At 40.8% G+C, this 20,699-nt stretch overlaps 1 protein-coding gene across 3 annotated transcripts in view; it reads left to right on the forward strand.

Moving 5' to 3' along the window:
- Window positions 1–20,699, forward strand: part of NEDD9 (neural precursor cell expressed, developmentally down-regulated 9) — a 117,179-nt gene that overhangs the window by 81,369 nt on the left and 15,111 nt on the right. For 2 of the 3 annotated variants that reach the window (XM_054591897.1, XM_054591896.1), the window contains exon 2: window positions 9,558–10,004. In XM_054591897.1, the coding sequence (XP_054447872.1) occupies window positions 9,558–10,004 (447 nt within the window). Of the gene's footprint in view, window positions 1–7,375; window positions 7,413–9,557; window positions 10,005–20,699 lie in introns of those variants that run through there. The other variant, XM_054591898.1, reaches the window with a different exon arrangement.

The raw sequence follows: 20,699 nt of genomic DNA on the forward strand, positions 1-20,699 counted from the left end.
GTGCATTATCCCCATTTTGTAGATGGCAAACAAAGGCACAAAAGCTAACATGATTTCATTGTCATTAACCTTCCAGTATAAGGACTGAGACTAGACTCTGTTAATTCAGTTTAGTGTCCATCCTCTTATTCAGGGTTTCTCAACATTGACACTAATAACATTTAGGGCTGGATAAGTGTTTGTTGTGGGGGGCTGTCCTCTGCATTGCAGAATGTGTGCCAGCATCCCTGGCCTCTACCCACTAGCTACCAGGAACACACATACACACATTGGTAACCAAAAATGTCTCATGACATTGCCAAATGTTGCCTGGTGGGGACAAAATCCCTTCTAGTTAAGAATCTAGTTAAGAATCACTAGTCTAAACACCCCTACTTCCTTCTGCTTAAAAACAATTGCCTTACTTTCGTTTGTTTGTTGTGATAGAAGCACAAAACTATAAACATAAAGCTGTTTGCCATAATTTTATCCTTACCAAAGTTGAGCTTAGTGTAACAGGCCCTAACCAAAAGGAAACTTCCCCTTGTATGCTTAGCACCAATTTGTTCAAGCAAATACCACAAAATACTAAGAAGCAGCGGGTCTCCCTCAGGTCGCATGTAAAACCAGCAGGCCAGAGGAAGACATACTTAAGAGAATTAAGGTTGCCATAGACAGTCTGGTACATACAGTCTATAATGCATTTAGCAATGGGCCTTAAAGAAAGCTATTTTATCCTCATAAACTGATGGGTAATGTCTACATGTTGAAGCTTATCTATACACCTAGCCATTGAGCAATTTCACTTGGAGATTTCCTTCTATTCCTTTTGCCCCTGCCATCATTCTCTCTCTTCTAGCTGAGAAGCTGCAGCATCTAATGGTTCTTTCTCTGATGTTACAATGGTGACAACATGCAATTGCACACACCCCGTCAGTCAAATGTACGGATCCAGTTCTTAGAATTCTTTGAGGACCTCACAAATTAAGTGGGGTAATAGCAATCAGGCACCAAACCTAGTCAAGGGATCTCCAAAAGAGTTCCACTGAGTTTTGGCATCCAAGTTACATCAGCTGGGTTGGGCTAGGAGGCAGGCGAGGTTGCCAGGATGTGTATGTATTTGTATTGGTATTGTATTTTAGATATTGGTATTATATCGTATTGTGTTTAGATATAACTCAGACCTTGGGGGCTACCCTTGGTGCAACTATTTTATTAGATGTTATAACTTGTGTGTTTGACTTTTGAGAAGTGATGTCGTTTTTGGACATATACTGTAATATAATGGAATGGAGTCTCCTATTCCTTTATAACAATTCTCATTTTGCTTCTCTAAGTACCTGGATGTTGGAGGGATCTGTCTAGACAGGCAGATAGATGTGATCCAGTGCCAACACTGTAATGTTGGCTGAAATCCAGATGGTTGTTTTATTGTTAATAAAACCTATCTTTTGGGTGAGTGGGTGTCAGGCCTTCATCATTATATGGCGCCTGTCAGATTTATCTAGGGACAGAACCCTGAAAAGAGTTTGTGCCTGCCCCATGTTTTTGATCCTTTGCCAATACACTATACTTAAATCTATCAAAACCAGGCAATGTGGGACAAATGCTTATAAATTCCAAGGCTTAATAGCAGCAGTGCTAAATTCTGAGATGGAGAAGGCTCTCAGGAAGTACATCCTGGTCTAGTGGAAAAAAATCCTAGATTAAGAGGAGAACCAGATGCTATTTCTGGCTCTACTGCTAATATAATAGGCGATTCTCTGGGTTATAAAACAAGAAGATTGGGTTAAAATGACCTCTCGGATCCCTTCTTAGTCTGAAATTCTAGTCTAGTTGAATCTGATCAAGGTATGGGTGACCTCTGGTTCTGATACCCACAGAAACCTTTGTGCCCTTCCACCTTCTTTAAGTCCTTCAGGAGTTGCTTAGCTCAATCTCAAAGACCACACAAGAATGGAACACTTAGCTCTTAAAGACACATGTATTATTTATGATCATCAGACTTGTAAGGAAAAAGCTCATTTATTTTTCTCCAATACTGTCAGCATTCAGATTCATCCTCGAAGACTAGCCAAGAAATAAGAGAAGGGGACAATGAAGTCACACACATACACTTGTACATGCACACCTACCTACCAAACCATTTGTAATTGTTTAATATGAAACAGAATTTGCTCTAGGCTTTTGTTGGCTTCATTGTAAACAAAACCCACCCTATGAATGTTTCTGTCCCATATCAACCTTAAGTCAAGGGAGAATAAATGACATTAGTTGACATTAGTTCTAGTGCAGGAAAGGAGAGGAACCTAGCATTTGAGGAAACACTTTTTTATTTTTTAATCTCACATCTCTGTTGTCCATATCATGTTACCAAATCTGGTCAGATAGAAATTTTTTTCTGAGATCCAAATACCTAAATTTACAAACAGCATCAGATGTTCTCACCAACTGTTAAGTAGTGCCACTTGGGCACATGAACCACCAAACTAATGCTAAGTTATGAATGATCCCCTCATTGGATAGAAATAGGTCAATATGGAGGAGACATTAAGATTCCCAAACCTGGGAGCCTTCAGCACCACCACACACAGGGCACACCCCGGCAGTGCACGTGGGGACTGCTGGATGTCAAAGAGTACCTTTGGAAGGCAAGTGTTTAGTGTCACATTCTTTATGCATCACCCCCTCCAAACTGCACAAAGAGAATGCTATGGCTAAACGTTCACGAGGCTGGAAAAGCTAAGAAAACTTAAGGACTTGTGGCAGAATAAATGACATGAAGAATCAGAGAGGGTCCAAGATACTCATTCAAGCTTTGTAACTATCATAGGAGTTTAGAAGTACTTTCCAGAAAATTTTTTAAAAATTGGCTGAAATGTGGCCTAGGGGCAAGGGCAATCTTTGGTGGCACATATTGGACACTCCTCATGTGATCAGCAGCATGACAAGGGACTACTGGGGCCTACACGGATCCTGCTGCCGCCTTTCTGTGACTAGTTCAGATCACATGATGAAAAGTGTGTCAGACTGCAATTAAAGAGTATTGCTGAGAAAAATAAATTTGGATGTGCTATGTATCATGTCTTGTAACTGCTGAACTTGAAAGCTTGGTGTCTACTAGTTAACAATTGTAGGAAGATTGTTAATTCAATGTTGCAGATCATCCAATGAAAAAACCCATGTGTAAAACAAAGTATTCCAAGAAGTGAAATCCAGACTCTTATAGATATGCATGTTTTCTCACTATCGCTATTCCCTTCTTCTGGGAAATCCCACATCCCCCTATATCCTGAAGATGATGGTGGGCAAAAGCCAAAGTGGTCTGATAACCCTCAGACAGAATCTGATTTTTGTCAGTAGGCACTAAAGCACACAAGCCTTTCTCTTCCTCTGTGTCCCCAGACTGACCTTGATGCTCATCGTTTAGCCACTTCCTTTAGGACTGATTTCCTTGACAATGGCCATTTCCTTCTGTACTGTGTCTCTTTCTCACGGTCTGCCCTGCCCAAAGTATGTGCGTACCTCTGTGTGTGTGTCAGATCCCAAGCCAGATCCCAAGGCTAAAGTCTGGTGGGTTGGGTACAGGAAAAGTCATATTGTTGAGAATGTGGCAGCCCTGAGGCTGTGGTGGGAGCTCTTGTATGATAAATATAGAATAAAGTAAAAATAATAAGAGGAAGTTGGGCCACTGGTGATGCTATCAGTCCTAACGGAGTGACACACTACCCATTGTGTCTAATTTCTCTTCAAAGAACAGAATAGATGGTCATGGAAATTATAAGCCACACTTTTCTGTATTTGGAATAGCAGATAGTTTCCCTGGCAGTAGGAGTAATAAGCTTTCTTGACATTTTGTTAGCAGTGGGGGGAAAAAGGCAGGGAAGAGTGGGGAATGATGTGGGAGTTATCATGTGACCTACCCGCTGTTCTGGCTAGTTGTACAGTATTTTCTTCCCACTCCTCAGGCAGAGTTTGGAAACCAAGAACAGCAGAAACCCAATGTTCTGGCAAAGTATGAATGTGTGCAGTCACCTGCTGCCAGATGTGGTTTGCTACATTGAAGGGAGAAAGGCTCTTACAGAAAACATTGTATTTAATCTGGCTGGGGAGGTCAGTTCCTCTTGGCTTTCCTGTTTCCTCGGTGGTTGTGGACACTAGATTCAGGCTTCCCATCAACTTCATTATGCTGTTTTAATAGGGAGGGGTGGGCAATTTCCTGCTTGCTGTCTCCCATATTCTCTGGCTGTGAAGCTTGGTGACTTGGACACACCATTTATCTTTCTGGTTCCATTAGTTTATCTTCCCATGCCCATCTGAAAATTTTGACAAAATATTATGCTGTTGTCTCCAGAAAAGAATTTTGCCCTCCCTGTAGATAGCCAGGAAATCGGAATCCAGAACCCCCTCCAAGTTAGCAAACATTTAATGAGTACATGTTTTGTTTCAGACACTGGGCTACAGAGTTCTGAAAATGCCAAAGGAATATGATGGCCTCCCTGAACTTAAGGAGTTTCCAATCTTGAATGGGATAATACAAGTTATACTGTAAGAAATACTATAACTATAACAGAAAACTGGGAAGAGACACAATTAAATAGGTTTTGGAAAGATAACTCTTCTATTTATGTGGAAGAGATTAAATGCAGGAAAACCAGTTGGGAAGCCAATGCCATCCCCTCCCCCAAAAGTTGCTGAGGGCCTGAACTAGTAGTGGCAGTGAGAAGGAAAACAAGGTCCAAACTGATTGTGTTTCAGGTTGTGAAAAGACTCCAAAAACCTCTGAGGCCACTCTCTTGGCAGTGGTATGCACACTGTTAACAAAGAAAAGTAGAGCAGGAGAAAGGGATTTTTGCACTTGTTAATTTTGAGATAAAGAAACCCATTAGACAACTGGAAACTGTGGGATTGTAGTTCAGAAGAAGTATCTAGGCTGGAGCTGTGGATCTGAGTGTTATCAGTGTTTAGATACCAATACCATGGATGTGACTTCCTGTAGAGAGCAAGCATATAGGCAAGAGACAAGTGCAAAGGAGAGATCCCTTTGGAATATGATCACTTAAGGAATGAGCCCCCCAAACTTTTTTTAGTCTATGAACAAGAAGGAAGATGAGTAGCCATGAGAACAAGAGAAGAGAGAGAATTGGTAAGTGGTAACATGGAAGCCAGAATAGTTTCGAGAAAGATCAGGATGGGGATCCATGTTAGAGGCTGCTACAACTAAGTTTCCTTCGATTAGGATTTTTAAAATTAAATTTATTGGGGTGACATTGGTTCATATGGTCATACAGGTTTCAAGTGTACATTTCTATGATACATGAGCTGTATATTGAACTGTGCGCCCACTGCCCAAAGTCCAATCATCTTCCATCACCATATATTTGGCTCAAATAGGATTTATGACCCTACAGGTCAATTTCCAATCCTGATTAGAACCACAACTTTTGTAGCATATGTATTTGACTTTATTAAATACAGTTCTAATTCAGGACGCCTGAATTTTTGTCCCCACTCTATGACCTTCTTGCCAGGTGACTTTGGCAAATCATTAACTTCTTGAGCCTCATTTTTCTCCTTTGTAAAGTGAAAGAGTTTGACTGTAAGTGTTTAAAGTTCCTCTGTCTTTTAGGTTCTGTGCCAACTGTTTGGTACTTTGCCAAGCTCAAGCTGCATTTCTAACTGCCAATCTCTGAAGGCAAACCATTCAACTGGATATAGAATTACATAGCTCTCTTATCTCTCCTAGGTTTGTTTCTGTGTTGACCTTTCCTGCCATGGAGATACATATGCAGGTGGGGGGGGCGGCGAGAAAGAGTAGATCTGCCTTTCCTGGCTTTTTCTAAGATATTCAGATAATCACCTTCTGACTCTGTGGCCTTAAGGAATCATACCTTTGCACTGGAGAGGGTTCCTCCACCTTCTCTTAGGCAGAGGCATTAACTCTTAATTTGCTGACTTATGAAGTGCATATGTTCTTTTTAATGAGGTCATTTGTGTTCTAGCTAAAGTTAATTTTGCTGTTACCATCTTACTGAACTCCTGCCCCAACACACTAAGTATTTTCAAGAGCCAAGCCCATGTTTTTCCCTACTTTTTGATGTATTATACTCTGCTGGAATCTAATAATATTTTTTAAAATTTACCCAGTAATATCATTAGGATTAGTATTGGTATTTTGCCCCAGAAGGTCTCTTGAGTGCAACCAGTAGTTTTATTACTGCTGTGTGTAGGCAGATACTTGACAAGAGGTTGCAATGTCTAGAACTCATTATTAATTCAAGGCAATATTGTTTTAAGAGACAATTCTCCTAAGTGAAACTGTAAGCAATGGAAATAGCAGATATATATTAAATAAATATGATAGCATCATTAGAATAAGACAAACCCTTGATTGAGAACTGAGAGGAGGCGAACAGGGTAGGAGCCTAAGGCCAAAGTGCCATCCAGCAAATTAAATAAATAGTCATAGTAACTTCCTAAGTCTCTGGCAGTGTTAGAGTACTTGACTTGAATTAACTCATTTAATTTTTACAGCAGACCTATGAAGTAAGTGTTATTATCCACATTCTCATTTTATAGTTGAGGAAGTTAAGGCACAAGGGGGAGAGGTATTCTGCCCAAGTTGCACAGTTAGGACACCAAACCCCAAGAATCTATTTATTTTATAGACATGACAAGAAGAATTGGTCATCTTTAGAACTTTACTGAATGAAATATAATGGAATTGAGCCAAGTTCGGAGAACACTGTATAGTAGAGCTAAGGTGGAAAGAGAATTGACCCGAGAGACCAGAATTCTATTCACGTCTCTGACACCAACAGTGTGGCCTTGGTCAAATGATAAAATGTGCCCCCCTAACCTGTTTTTTTTGTCTGTAAAATGGGGAGGTTGGGTCCAAGTGTATCTAAAGGTCTCTGGAGCTGGAATCTTCTGTTTGGGAGAGTGGCTGGGTATAGACATTGGCCCCCTGTAACTTGCACACATATTAAATAACTCACTCCCGTTCAGCCAAGACTAAGAATATCTGTCAGTGTAGGAGGTGTCAAGCTAGCACTGGGTGCCTGGCACTAACAGCCATGACAAACTTTCTTTCTAAATCCTGATCTCTGTAGGCAGTAGAGAGGACTGCTGGGAAATCACGTACAACTAGTCAGGAGAATTTACTCACAGTGGCTCCATTAGCAAGGACAATGGGCTCTGAAAGTATTCCCAAAGAAGAAACTCTTGAAGCACATCTAGACACACTAACATTCTGCTTACCAGGTGGGGGGAAGGCCACTGGGACAGCAGGCAAAGAACATCCAGAACAGTGCTCACACAGGGACTTCTCTCCGCCTCTAATCAAGCATGGTCCAGCGCTCTACGTCAGTGCTCCATGGAGTTCCCTGGCAGTGGCCCAGCTCCAAAAGCCTCAACTTATTTATGCTGATTAGGTCTGTAGTCCTTTATCTTTCTAGTGTTTTCTGTTTATTTTCTTTCTTCGCTTTGAAGTCCAGGTGGAGAACCATCCACCATAGTTCCTGTAGAACTGGCCCCTACTATTTATCCCTTCTGATTTCATCTTGGGGCTTCCTTACCAGCCATCCCCAATTGTTAAATGGGCCCTGGAAAAAGGAACAGAGACAGGGCATGGGGAGCAGAGGTCAGCTCTCTCCCTGTTCTATAATCTTAATATACTCTGGGGGAGTAATTTCCTTCAAATCATTTTGGTACACAGGACCGGAATCCTGTTTTCTGTAAAGTATGACTTTTATTTTAAATCACAGAACATCCAAAAGATGAAAGAAGAGAAATGGAGATTTTAGGATTGTGCCACATTCTTAAATGGTTCCTCAAAGCAAAACAGAATGATGCATGATTTTACCTTTCTGTATGTGAACTTTTAATTGTTCAAAGGAATCCAAAGCTTCCTAGAGTATAAATACTAAGTAAAATGTTCACCTGGAATACACACCCTCAGCTTCCCTTTGGCTTCCTGTACTGCTCACCTGGCTACATCGACGTCCTGGAACTCAAAACTTTCAAGAACAAAGACTTTAACCTTATCCTTAGAGAGCATCAGCAGGCTTCCTGGGTACTGACTTCTATGGCTTTATTTCCTTTCCTTAGTTTAAGTAGTTGCATTGACTGAGAGGAATTTGGTTAAGTAGGGGCCCTTCCCAACCACTGACTAGAGGGGAGACCTCTTACAGAGTACAACTACTCCATAGCGGAGAACCAGCACTAAGAACAAGACCTGTGGTTACAGGGCATAGTACAGAGAGAGATGATTAATGTATGTCAGTTACGAAGGAATGCAAAGCATGAAGCTCAAAGATGAAGTCCACATTTCTAGAGAAGAAAAAAGAGGGTGCAGAAGTCCAAACAACGACAACCCCAAATTTCCACTCTTCTGTAGTCACAAACATGCTCCATCCAATCGGCAACCCCTTCTCCCACAAATGATCGTGATGGCAATAACTTCGAGTAGTGCATCCAGACATTTTAGTGCAGCTCTGGAGAGATGGCTTTTAGTTTTCCGAGTGCTTGTGGTAAATTTACAACGTTCCCTGACTTCTCTGTGTGCTGGGAAGGAACAGGCATGTGGTGATGGCTGCCATCATGCTGCGAAACATTACTAACGCCAAGAAACGAAATCTTTGGAGCCTTTGAAAGGCTTCCAAGAATGTCAGCACATACTGCCTGCCCACTCTCTGCTGAATGCCTACTTTGGCTGTCTGCTTAGTACTGAATGTACCAGACAGGCCTTCATACAAAGAGAGAAAGTGTTTTGGGCCTCTGGAAGGGGAAGGCACGGCCTTTCTGATGCGAATGGCAAGACTCAAGTAGTAGGAAATAGTGGCAGGATGAGGAGGGGCCTTCAGGAAAGGTATGAATAAAAGACCAGCAGAGACAGAGATGGCACCTATGTGTGAGAAACTCTTTGTAGCTCCCTGCCATCAAATCTGGATATACAGACTCTCATCACACTATGCTCCATATTCGATGAACATGGAAAATACGCTTGCTTGGAGATTCACCCTGTATCCAAGGACCTTGTGATCAACTGAGAATAAAAATTTTTAAGCACTGCCAAGGCATATATAAGTGTACTGTTGATTCCATTTTAACACCAAATGTAAATGCCATTTGTACTGTTTGCGATGAAGGATCTTCTTTAACTCTTTGTGAAAAAAAATGAGAAATGTCAGTTGTAGTACATGTGAGTATCTTGGAATATTTTATTCCTTAAGCTGGCTTTAAGAAAGGAAGAAAAATGTTTTGTATATTGAACTTTTCTCTGACTCTTTAACAGTGCTACTCATAATTCCTTGGCACAGCATCTACTGCTAGAGGAAAGATCTCTTGTGGTGTTCTGAGCTTTTCCAAGGAGGCAGTCTGATGTCATTGGTGGCAGACGCAGAATGTATGTATCTGTCTTTTGTCTGCACCATCTGGTTTTCTCCTTACAGGCTATCATTTACATTTATTCTTCTCTTCTTTCAAGAGGTGTGCCTCTCCATAGAGGAAGGGTTTTAGGTGTTAAAGGGGCTAAGCTAATATTCTAAGATGATTTCCCTTTGTTCATTCTTTCCTAGAATCTTATGGCAAGAGCCTTATATGACAATGTCCCAGAGTGTGCTGAGGAGCTGGCCTTTCGCAAGGGAGACATCCTGACTGTCATAGAGCAGAACACAGGAGGACTGGAAGGATGGTGGCTCTGTTCCTTACACGGTCGGCAAGGCATTGTCCCAGGCAACAGAGTGAAGCTTCTGATTGGCCCCATGCAGGAGACCTCCTCCAGTCAGGACCAGCCTACTCCTGGACTGATTCACCAGACCTTTGGCCAACAGAAGCTCTATCAAGTGCCAAACCCACAGGGTTCTCCTCGAGACACAATCTACCAAGTGCCACCTTCCTACCAAAATCAGGGAATTTATCAAGTTCCCACTGGCCATGGTACCCAGGAACATGATGTGTATCAAGTACCACCATCTGTGCAAAGAGGCATTGGAGGAGCTAATGGTCCCCACTTTAGTAAAAAGGTGAGTGAACAGCAGACTGAATTTTTGTTCCAACTTATTATTTTCCTTTGCACTCAGAGCAATAGAAATATTCCCAAAATAAGAACTTGTGCCTTCTAAGAAGTATGTCTTCCAAGAAGTAAGTATATCTAAATACCCTAACTCAGCATTCTTTTCTCAATTGTTTTTTCATTCATTGGTCAGCAAAACTTTCTTGAATTCCTACTATGTGCCAATTACTGTTGATCAAAAGCCATTATGAGTTCCTGTGCCATTACAGGTCATACAGGATAATTAAGTTGTTTCTCTCCATCTTTCTGATAGATCTGCTTTCAGATCTAAGTTCTACACTCAAACAGTTCCCAGTCTTTTCTGTTTCTTCCTTAAATGGTACAAGGCACCAAATTTTGTACAAGCAGGAAGGGCCCTTCTTTTGCCAAAAGCTGAGTCACGACCCCATTGGCCTGGCTGCACAGAGAACCTACTAGAAGTAGAGGAAGCGAGGAAGCTGGAAGTGGGTCATGCCAACCAACTTGTTCTTCAGAGTTGCAAGCTTACAGTTTGACTCATTTAAAATACGTAGATACTTATATTTAGAAAGGAGCCATCTTCTTATTCTTCAAGTAATTTCTACATTAATGCCTGAACCAATGAATGAAAACACTGGAGTTAAGATATTGAGGAAGACACCTTGTTAAGAAAGAAAGAAAGAAAGAAAGAAAGAAAGAAAGAAAGAAAGAAAGAAAGAAAGAAAGAAAGAAAGAAAGAAAGAAAGAAAGGAGGGAGGGAGGGAGGGAGGGAGGGAGGGAGGGAAGGAAGGAAGGAAGGAAGGAAGGAAGGAAAAGAAAGAAAGAAAGAAAGAAAGAAAGAAAGAAAGAAAGAAAGAAAGAAAGAAAGAAAGAAAGAAAGAAAGAAAGAAAGAAAGAAAAGAAGATGATGAAAGGAAAGGACCAACCTCTTCGGCACTCTGTATAATTCCAAGCACCATAACAATTTGAGATAAATAGAAATTTGTTAATTGAATGAATTTTAAGCATCTAGTATATTATATACTTGTAATACAGTGACAAGTTAAAGGATGAATAAAGTCTTCATGATGCTTTCATCGTAGTGGAGGGACAGAAGCAAACGCTGTACTGTCAGATGCTGGGAAGAAAATAATGTCAGTGAGCTTGTGGGAGTAACAGCAGCACTGACATAATATTTAGTGTTAAGAATGGGCCAATTTAACGGAATAAGAAAAGACCTCTGAATTACAAAAGATGCAGCTCCAAGCCAGAAAGAGCTGGTTGGCTCTTAGAACACCACACATACAGGTGGGGTACCTCAAGAAAATCCAATCCAAAGTCTGAATTTATGAATCCATGTAAATTAGGGAATATCTATTTGCATGATAATGGAATCCCATGTTGAAAAACAGTGAGGGTGGGGAATGTACTGTTAGATTGCTTAAATAACAAAACCAAATCACCTCTTATATCTAAAGTTTGCTTTAGCAAAAAGAGCACATGAGTGCCTAAGCCAAGTGTGTGCACATTAGAAGGAATTCCTCAAGAAATGGTACACAGCTTTCTGACTTAAGTTGCCCAAGCCAGTGATTCCTGTCTGCCTATATAGACCGGCCATGACCTTTGAAAGTCATTTCCCCATCGATTTCAAGTTCAAAGGGAAAGCCAAACCAGACCTCTGTCTCCAGAGGAGAAAAAGAACAGTTGAAAGGTGTAACTATAAATAAATAACTTCTCTCATTCTTGGTCCTCGTTGTTTGCATCTTAAAAATAGCTCTTCCTTCATCTGAGCTAGTGTGAGGCAGACAGGAGAGACCAGAACAGGAAATGCTTGGCTGAAAGGTGGTGGGGTCTGAACTTTCATCGCAATTTATTTTGGCAGGAAGGTAACATGTTTTCTTTTTTAGACTCAACCTTTTTAGTTCCAAGTCTGAAAAACCTAAAACCTCAGACTTCTTCCCATCTTATTTGCTGTCACTACACTGCAGATTCGCTCTATGACTCTCCATCCTGTTAGAGGGGAAAAACTCTGACCACACCTTCCCTTGGATTGATGTTGGGGTCTAGGGTTACCCTTGGGTGCTTGAACTCAATGTTATGTTTGTTTGTTTTCTTAAATTCTAAAATTAGTGGAACATACTGTGTTTAACAAAAGGTGGGTAGGGGATTCCTGTAGGAGGAAGCCAATTTCTGGAAAGGACCTCTGCCAGCCCTCTCAGGGGATGCCAGCAGACCTGGAGACTTGACCAGAGCTCAGGAGCAGAGAATGCCTGGATCCCTGAGCTGCTTCAAGCAGTGGGGGCCTGAGGTAGTAGCTTGTGAGAATGGGGAGGGCAAGAGGGAACAGTCTGGGCTCTTTCCTACTGAAACATTTGGTAGGTGTTTCCTACTGAACACCTACCAAACATCAAGTGTACTGTGGGATATCCTGACCTCACCTAGAAAGTCACCTTAGAGCCTCTGGTTCTCTAGGCTGCCCACCTCTGTCCTACTCACTAGAACACACTGCCTCACCCTGCAATGGGAGTGAGTTTGTCTTCTTCCTTTCCTCTCCCTTTCTTCCTTTCTTTCTCTTTCTCCTCCCTGACCTCCTCTTGTTTCTCCTTCTCTCTCCCTCTCTCTTTCCTTCTTTGTTTTCCTTCCTTCTCTCCCTCCTTTCCTTCCTTCCTAGTGGAGATGGCTTCACTGCTAAGAGGTGATTTTAACCTTCTAGGTAACAGCAGCTGCTTTAAAAACTTCTATCAACATCTCCCTCAGTGTAAGTTTCTAATTCAGATATGTTCCGTGGGTGAGAATCATCCTAATGATTTAAGCCAAAGCCCCAAGAGTTAATCCCAGTGCAGTAGGGGGATCAGCCTGCAGGTGAGGGGGGGCAGTGAGTTCCCATTGTAGCTAAATAGCCCCTTGCCCATTTTCTTTTTAAATCTCTCATCTATAAAAGGGTGGTAGACCCAGAACTAGACATTCTTGGTAGTTTAAGGCCATTCTGTGGTCCTTAAAGGCTATTAAAGAAGAAAGAGGAGACAGTGGAATCTTGTTCTGAACCAATAAAATATGGTTTTAAAATGTTAGGGTACATAAGACTTGCCCAGAGATGGAAGGAAGGTGAAGTGAAATGCATATCCCCAGGCCTTTCCGGGATTCTAAACCCAGGCCTGGGATTCTGCATTTTATAAAACTCCTTAGATAGTTCTGGGGGAGGTGGTCCAGGACTAGATTCTGAGAAACACTGTGAAGCGGCCATGTAGGGGTTGGATATGTTCCAATCTGATTGTGATTCGGGACTTTCCGTGATTAAAGATTCCCTTGATGTTGCAAACAGACGGTTGGCTTCAGAAATTTTATCCACCACAGTTTTTTCTACTAATGAATCACTAAGGGAAAGAAAAAGAATGAATTCTGCCTTCTATTACTACAGCTTTTCTCTCTGGGAAACCCCAGCCTCTACCCACTTTCTTGCATCCCAACTAAATCAAAAGACATTCATCATTCACTGAGTCAGCAGTTAGGGAAAGGTAATCATATAATAGAACCCCCATCCTTTTGCAAACCAAGAGGACAGCACGAGTGCTGTGTAAAGGACGTGGGCTTTGGGGTTAGGCTGACTCCTGGTTCTCTTTCCTTATAGCTATTATTCCTCAGCAAATTACTGAATTTCTTAGGCTTTGCTTTCTTATCTGTACAGTGGGAATAATCATAGGGTTGTTGTGAGACTTAAATGAGACAATACATAGAAAGGATCTGGCACAGTGCTCAGCATAGCAGGGGCTTGAAAGTATTTATCCCCTTCACCCTGTTCTTCTTTTCTGTCTCAGAGTTTATTTTGAACGGCATCAGCCCTGTTTGTGTTCCTCAGTATGCACCAAATATGCAGATACTTCAGTGCCAGCACATAGGCTGTTCCCTTTGAGTATGTGGCTCCCTGGTTGTGCAAGACTTTTGCACAGAGCGGAAAAGAACTCCCAAAGTTATCTGGAAACCATACACACTGACACCTTTACTTAATTTCATCGGTCTTTTTCATTCTGGGTTTTGTGTGCAGGGCCGTTTTATCCATTAGGCATTGCGGGCAGAATGCCCAGGGCCTACGAGAATGTTTGAGAGCTTAATAAAAAAATTTGGCTCCAAAATATGAAACACAAAAATTACAAAATAAAAATTAATAAACAGACAAATGTGTAGGAAACAATATCATGTCAATCTCATTATTACATATAGGGCTCATAAATATTTCATTACATTTGAAAACAATTTGTAGGAAGATTTTTCTCACTTTGAAAAGATTTCTAAATATGTTACGTGATTGCCAAGAACTCATAGGCAATTCTAAATTAACTGAGTTACTCATAGTCCAGTAATTTGAAAAGCTGAATTGTATTTTTTTTAATGTTCTCGATTTTTTAAAAGCAGAAATTCTCCTTCATATGTAGTGTGGTTTGGAGTGGAACCCTCAAACATCCAAAAGCCTAAGGTCCACAAAGTTCTGAAATAACCTCATTTCCCTGTTTCAGAGATCAGTAAAACTGCCACTTGAGTTCATTCATTTCATGCTTGATCTTCCTGGGGAGTTACGTGTGTTTCTCTGATTATCATTTGGACATGTTGCTTTTATTCTAACTAACTGGTGGAATTAGATTTGCTTTGAGTCCTTCTGAAGATGAGTATGGGCTAAATTATATACTCCATTGAGGCAGGCAGGGGTTGTGGCTGTGTCTTTACTGCTATAGGCCAAGCTGATAACAAAGTCTCAGCACACAGATAACACCCAGTGAGCAAATGAACAAGGCCAAAGCGAGAAATGAAGCATTTAATTTGAGTTGACCTTTAAATAAACTGAAAAATGGTTCTGCTCTTATCACCCGATCACCGTCACACACTATTCAAATCCCATCGTTCAGCTTATTACATTCTGTTATGACATATGTCATATTATACATGGTAGTTTTCCCCCAGAAGGGTCTTGGAGAATGTCACCATCTGTTTTCTGTAATCATAAGTATCTATACACAAAACAGGAACATCCAAAGCATGACTGATACAAAGTTTAGCTTGTCTGAAGACCTAACTTTTATGCATTTTCCTCAGTTTAGACAGCAAGATTAGTTAACTCTTCTAGTGACCTAAAAAGGAAAAATACATTTTTTTCCACTGAGGAGCAGAGCTTCCTTTGTGTATGAGATTATTTACCTAGAATGCCTTTCCTCCTCTATTTCTGCCTGTGAACTCCCATTCATACTTTAAAACCATTTTAATGTTCATCTCTTCTGTGAAGCCTCTGTCTGCACACCAGCATTGTCTCCCTCCCCTATGGTCCCAAAATATATTGTACGTTTCTCTTAATCTCAAGGGAGCTCATGGGCTCATTGAAACAGTAGTGGCCTACCATTATAATGTGTATGGTGGGCTAGGCCGGGGCACGTGCTGCTTCAGGAAAGGCACTGCTACAGGAATTTAGGAAATTCAAGTAGTATTAAGATTTATCTAGACTGGCCCCATTACATCATCTTTAAAGACCATTCCATACCTTCCAAAATGGAACACGGCATATATTGGCAGGAAAAAATTCAAAGATTTTAGCCAGGTCTTCTAGGCCCATTTTTGAAAGGTAATATAAGAATCAGAAATAGAGTAACTACAATGTTTATACCTTCTTAGACACTGAGTCACAGTGAATTACACACCCAGAGAGACACGTATGCACACACCCAGAGCCAATGTTTAAGAACAAAGGACTTCCCTTACTGGGATTTGAAACATTGTGAAATCTTGTTGCCCAGAGCAACACTCAGTTACTGGCCAACTAATTGCTATGTATTAGCTGTATGATCTGTCTACCAACAGTAAAAATAGATTTAGAGGAAATGAAATCGCCCAGAGGAGATAAACTCTGACTTTACCTCACTTTCTTTTGCTCCGTCCTTACATACCCAGATACACACACACACACACACACACACACACACACACACCCCCCCCCGCCTCAAAAATAGCAGGGTTAGACAGGACAGATGGTACCTGTAGGTTCTTCACTTATAAAGTACAACCATGGTTCCAGAATTGTACATTTCTGTATAAAAATCATCCTAATTTAAATGAATTAATTTTCTCAACACATGGCTTTTTGAGCTATGCAGAGAAGTAAACTTTCATCTAAAATCTCTACTCTCGAGATTCAAGATAAATTTTACATCTTACACAAAATTTGAAGACCTTGAGCAATTCAAGGGCAGGACTTGATGAGCTTACTTTGAAAATGAGAAGTATCTCTTCCCAGCAGAGTGACCCATGCCAGTGGAATGAGCAAACTGAAATAGCTCCTTAAAAATGAACAAAGGTCCTTTTTGTTTGGTCAGTGCCAAGGCCTGCAAACTCAGTTGCAATTTGTTATAAAGCACAGAGATAATGAATATGTCTAAAAGTGCAGTAGTAACTTCTTATAAACCGCACAAAAGCAAACAGAGGTAACCTTCCTTTCTTTTTCAATGATTTCATGCTAAGTGACTGTGCTTATCAGAGTGAATATGATCAGATATTGTGTGTAGTATGATGTCATGCTAAGTAGTTAATGCTGTGTTTGTGAGGGAGAAGAAAAGAATACATTTGCTTATTTGATTTGAGGATGAAATTCAAACTTGATATTGGTTGCACACATCTTTAAAAGTGAACTTGTTTGAGTACATTGTGCAAAACGCAGAGCTAGATACCATCAGAAATGCACTGGATTCTCAATAGTTGTGCCACAGACCTAGTTGTCAAGGTTCACTTTTAGAGAGGTGTGTCTTTCTCAAAAGTTGTGACTCTAGTAATATTTGAAGAGTACAAAGGAGTCCTGTCTTTCAAGGAACCCCAGAGTCAATCAGTTTTTGAAGCAAAGACTCCTTTAGCAATGGCATTATCACATCTGATTTATTTGAATAATTTTTGTAATATTTGGTTTTCTTAAAACAGTGTGTGCTTAAACCAGCTATTTATCACAATAGTGATTTGTCTTCAAATTTACCAGCAATTGACTGTGTAACCTTTAGCACCTTATTAAGTTACTCACTAATTTTTCAAGATAGTTTTAGATTTAAAGTGGATTTGACTCATCCTGGCCAGATGGCTCAGTTGTTGGGAGTGTCGTCCTATCCACCAAAAGGCTGCAGGTTTGAATCCGGATCAACGCATGTACCTAGGCTGCAGATGTGATACCCTATTGGGCTGTGTATAGGAGGCAACCAATTGATCTTTCTCTCTCTCTCTCCCTCTCACTCTTGTTCTCTCTCAAATCAATAAACATATCCTCAGGTGAGGATTAAAAAAATAATAATAAATCATTGAAAAGATAAATAAATAAAGTGGCATTGACTCACAGGTGCCTGTGAGCTTCAGCTCCATGTTAGGGCTATTATGTCCATAATCTCACCTAATCCTCTCAACAGCCTCAGAAGGTGTTCCTCACAGCTTTCACTTTACAGGGTAGGAGCTGAGGTCTGAAAAGTAAACTTGCTAAAGGATGTAACTCCACTAAGAGGCAAGATTGATATTTCAGCCTACGCCTATCTGGCTCTGAAACTAATTATTTTTACATCCTGGTTTATGGTTGGTGTTGTCAAGCCCTAAAATAAAAGGGCATATTTAGATACTTCATTAGCAGGTCCAGATCACCAGATTCCTGGGTGCTAAAAAGCATCCTATTGGCCAGGACAAATTAAAGTCACTCCAGAAGACTCCTACCTCAGATCCTTACCTCATTGCTGAGTAGCCTCGATGCTGAGAGAAGCTCAGTGAATAAATGTAGAATTGCCACCTCCCAGCTGCAGTGGTCAGTTTCATGGGGGCGGGGCCTGATCCGGAAGTACTGCGCAGGTCATTAAACTGACGTAAAGTCCGTGGTACATTGCTGAGACCATTGCTAGATTAGGTTTCTCTGCCTTTGGAAATACAGTCTTATTAAATAATTGCTTCAAATGGATAATTTCATTTAACCAGATAAAGTTAAATCTCCCAGAATGGACTTGCCAATAACAGGGGCACCCCCAAAAATAAGGTACCCAGATTTTAAGTTTTGCTTCTCAAGTAAAGAAGCAATTTTCTTTGGGAGTATTCATTTGTAAAATTAGAAAAGTAAAATGTGTAATGTATCTTACAAATATAGGCAACAGGACATTCTGCTGGGCTGCTATTGGATCCAGCTTGTTCCTTCTCTTGGAAGGTTCTTGTTTCCTTCTCTGTCATGACAGAGCTGAATAACCCTTCTGACCTTTAGTTCCCTCAACTGTGGAATGGGGAGTAGGGCTGGATTATCTTTAATGGTCTTTGCTAAAATTTTATGACCCAAATATCCTTATCTGATTTCTGTCCCAGTGTTGCTTGAAAAGTTTAATGAAAGGACCTGGCCTCAAGATTGTTAAATAAAAGACTCAGGTGTTAATATAAATTTCAGTTGACCCCTAAGTGTTAACAAATCCTTCTTACCCTACCCTTAGGGTCCAGTCCACCTTCCTACCTAGAACCACAGTCTCCTTTAGAAGATGGGACCCTGTCAGTAGAAAGCAAAGAGCAGGCAGGAACAGGAGGTGGAGGGTTAGTATATGCTAAGCCAGGAAGAATGAGAATTTGCCGACCTGCTCCCATACCAGGTCTGGGTAATAAGGAGGACTCTTATCCCTTCTTTGTTACCAAGAGCTAAGAAAGTACTTTGTGCTGAAACTCATTATTTTCTGCCCGTTTTCCTCTATTTAATCCTCTTGGCTTGGCAGAGGCCCTTGATGTCTCTTGAAGCGACAGCCCTGGGTCAGCCCCCTTCTGAACTGGCACCAATTTCTGCCACATGATCAGTTTGCTCCATCAGCCACTGTGTCTTTTCTCTCAGTTAAGCCATGGGAGGTCTCCTCTTTAAGGAATGAATGACACCCATAGGCATTTTGGTCCAGAAATTTTCATTCCTTGACTTATTTCTACAATTACTTCCCCTTCAGAGCATCTGTGGGCATCTCTCTAAAATCCATTTCAAAATCTAGATTTACTGCTTAGTGTCCTGTTGAATTTATTTGGACATGAAAAGAACAAAAATGCTTGTGCCTTTTCTCGTTTTCATTCAAACATTTTGGGATATTAATGGGATATTAAAAAACAAAAAATAATGGCTTTGCTATACCCAACTGTCACAGGCTGTATTCAGCTTTGTCCAGAGAAAGACCTCAAGCACTTAGGAACCCAGACATCATTTCCCATCGTGTTCTTTCACATTAAATGCTTCTAGCTGCTCTTTGGCACTTGGTCACTCCATAACTAAATATTGCTTTAGCTCTCACTACACAAAGAGCTTCCTGAGAGCAGCAGGGGAGACGTACTAGGGCCTTAACAATCAGGGCACTGTTTCCAGTGAGTGGTTCACCGCCCAAATGCTATGTCAAATGAAAGTGACCCAAGAGCCCCGTTCCACTTCTGAGCTTTCAGTTGTGACTTTTTCCTCATTTGGAAAAAGAGACTGGCTGTATAGTTCTAACATAAAATCAAACATCAAAATGTCTTTAAATGAGAGTACATTGCTTCCCAAAAATAGGGAGAAAAATCTGGATGAGCACAAGATAAGCATTAGGAAGGGTTAACCATGGCCATGGCCCATGAAGGTGGCTTTTTATGGCCAGACCCAGTTTTCATTATATTGTTGCTATGCAAGTAAATAAATGAGCTCACTGCTGCACCCAAGCTGGGCAGAGAGCGTTTATAGAGAATTAATAAATCCAGTGTAGGCAACATGTGGCTTTTCTTCTGGCCATAGAAAAGCAACTAGTAATCTTGGATTTTAAACAGACAAACTTCTGTAACTTTGCAGTTTCTGAAAATTGGATCCAAGTTCTAATGGGCAGGCAGTGATAATAGTAATGTTTCTTTTCCTAGGTTTTTCCTTAAAGGGAAAGGGTTACGCAGTTCATGGACTTGAAGACAAAGAGGTTATTATAAGATCTAATAAATACTCTGGTGGCTCTGTTAATGCTTTTTAAGGGCACTTAAGTGAAATAAACCCTTTCCAACAGGCAGTTTTAGAAGTCTAAATACTCTTGTTAATGCATGAAACCCAGAGATAAAAACAAATAAAATATAAAATTATAAGTAAAACAGGGGGTTTGGGGAAATTCAAGATAGACAGGAAGAAATCTAATTTTACTTTTCACATACACCAAGAAAAATGCAAATTGATGACTGCTAATCAGTGAAGCCTGCTTTTGAATTCTGACAACCTTAAGTACTGTTAATGGTGAGGTTATAAAATCTGTATTGGAATTGTTATGGCACAGTGGCACTTTTTAACTTGTCATCAATTATGTATTATATTTCCTGAGCACCACCTGTGTTGCCCAGTTCTTGACTAGGCCTTGGGGCAGAACACCAGGAGCTAGTTACACACATTCATGCTCTGCTCGATTCACGGGGTAACTCCATTGGTTAATTATCAAGGCTTTATCTAGATATCATTTTCACTGTCTTTGTTCTTCCTTGGGGTTGCTGATAGCATCAAAAAGAGGGAAAGAATCAAAACAGAGATGAGTGTTGGAAGAGAGAGATGAGAAGTTGTGATAAGTAAGTGGGTGGTAGGGCTGGCAGCAGAAAAAGGCACAGCAGACTGTGGTGGGACCTGAGACCCTATTAATCGGCTTTTGCAGGATTTTTGGTGGGCAAGGAGGATCTGCCTTCATGAATGGCACAGCCTGCTCCCTTCCCA

Source organism: Pteronotus mesoamericanus, unplaced genomic scaffold (genome assembly GCF_021234165.1).
Source record: "Pteronotus mesoamericanus isolate MK-2021 breed Mesoamerican mustached bat unplaced genomic scaffold, CSHL_Meso_final scaffold_31, whole genome shotgun sequence".
Lineage (NCBI taxonomy): Eukaryota > Metazoa > Chordata > Mammalia > Chiroptera > Mormoopidae > Pteronotus > Pteronotus mesoamericanus.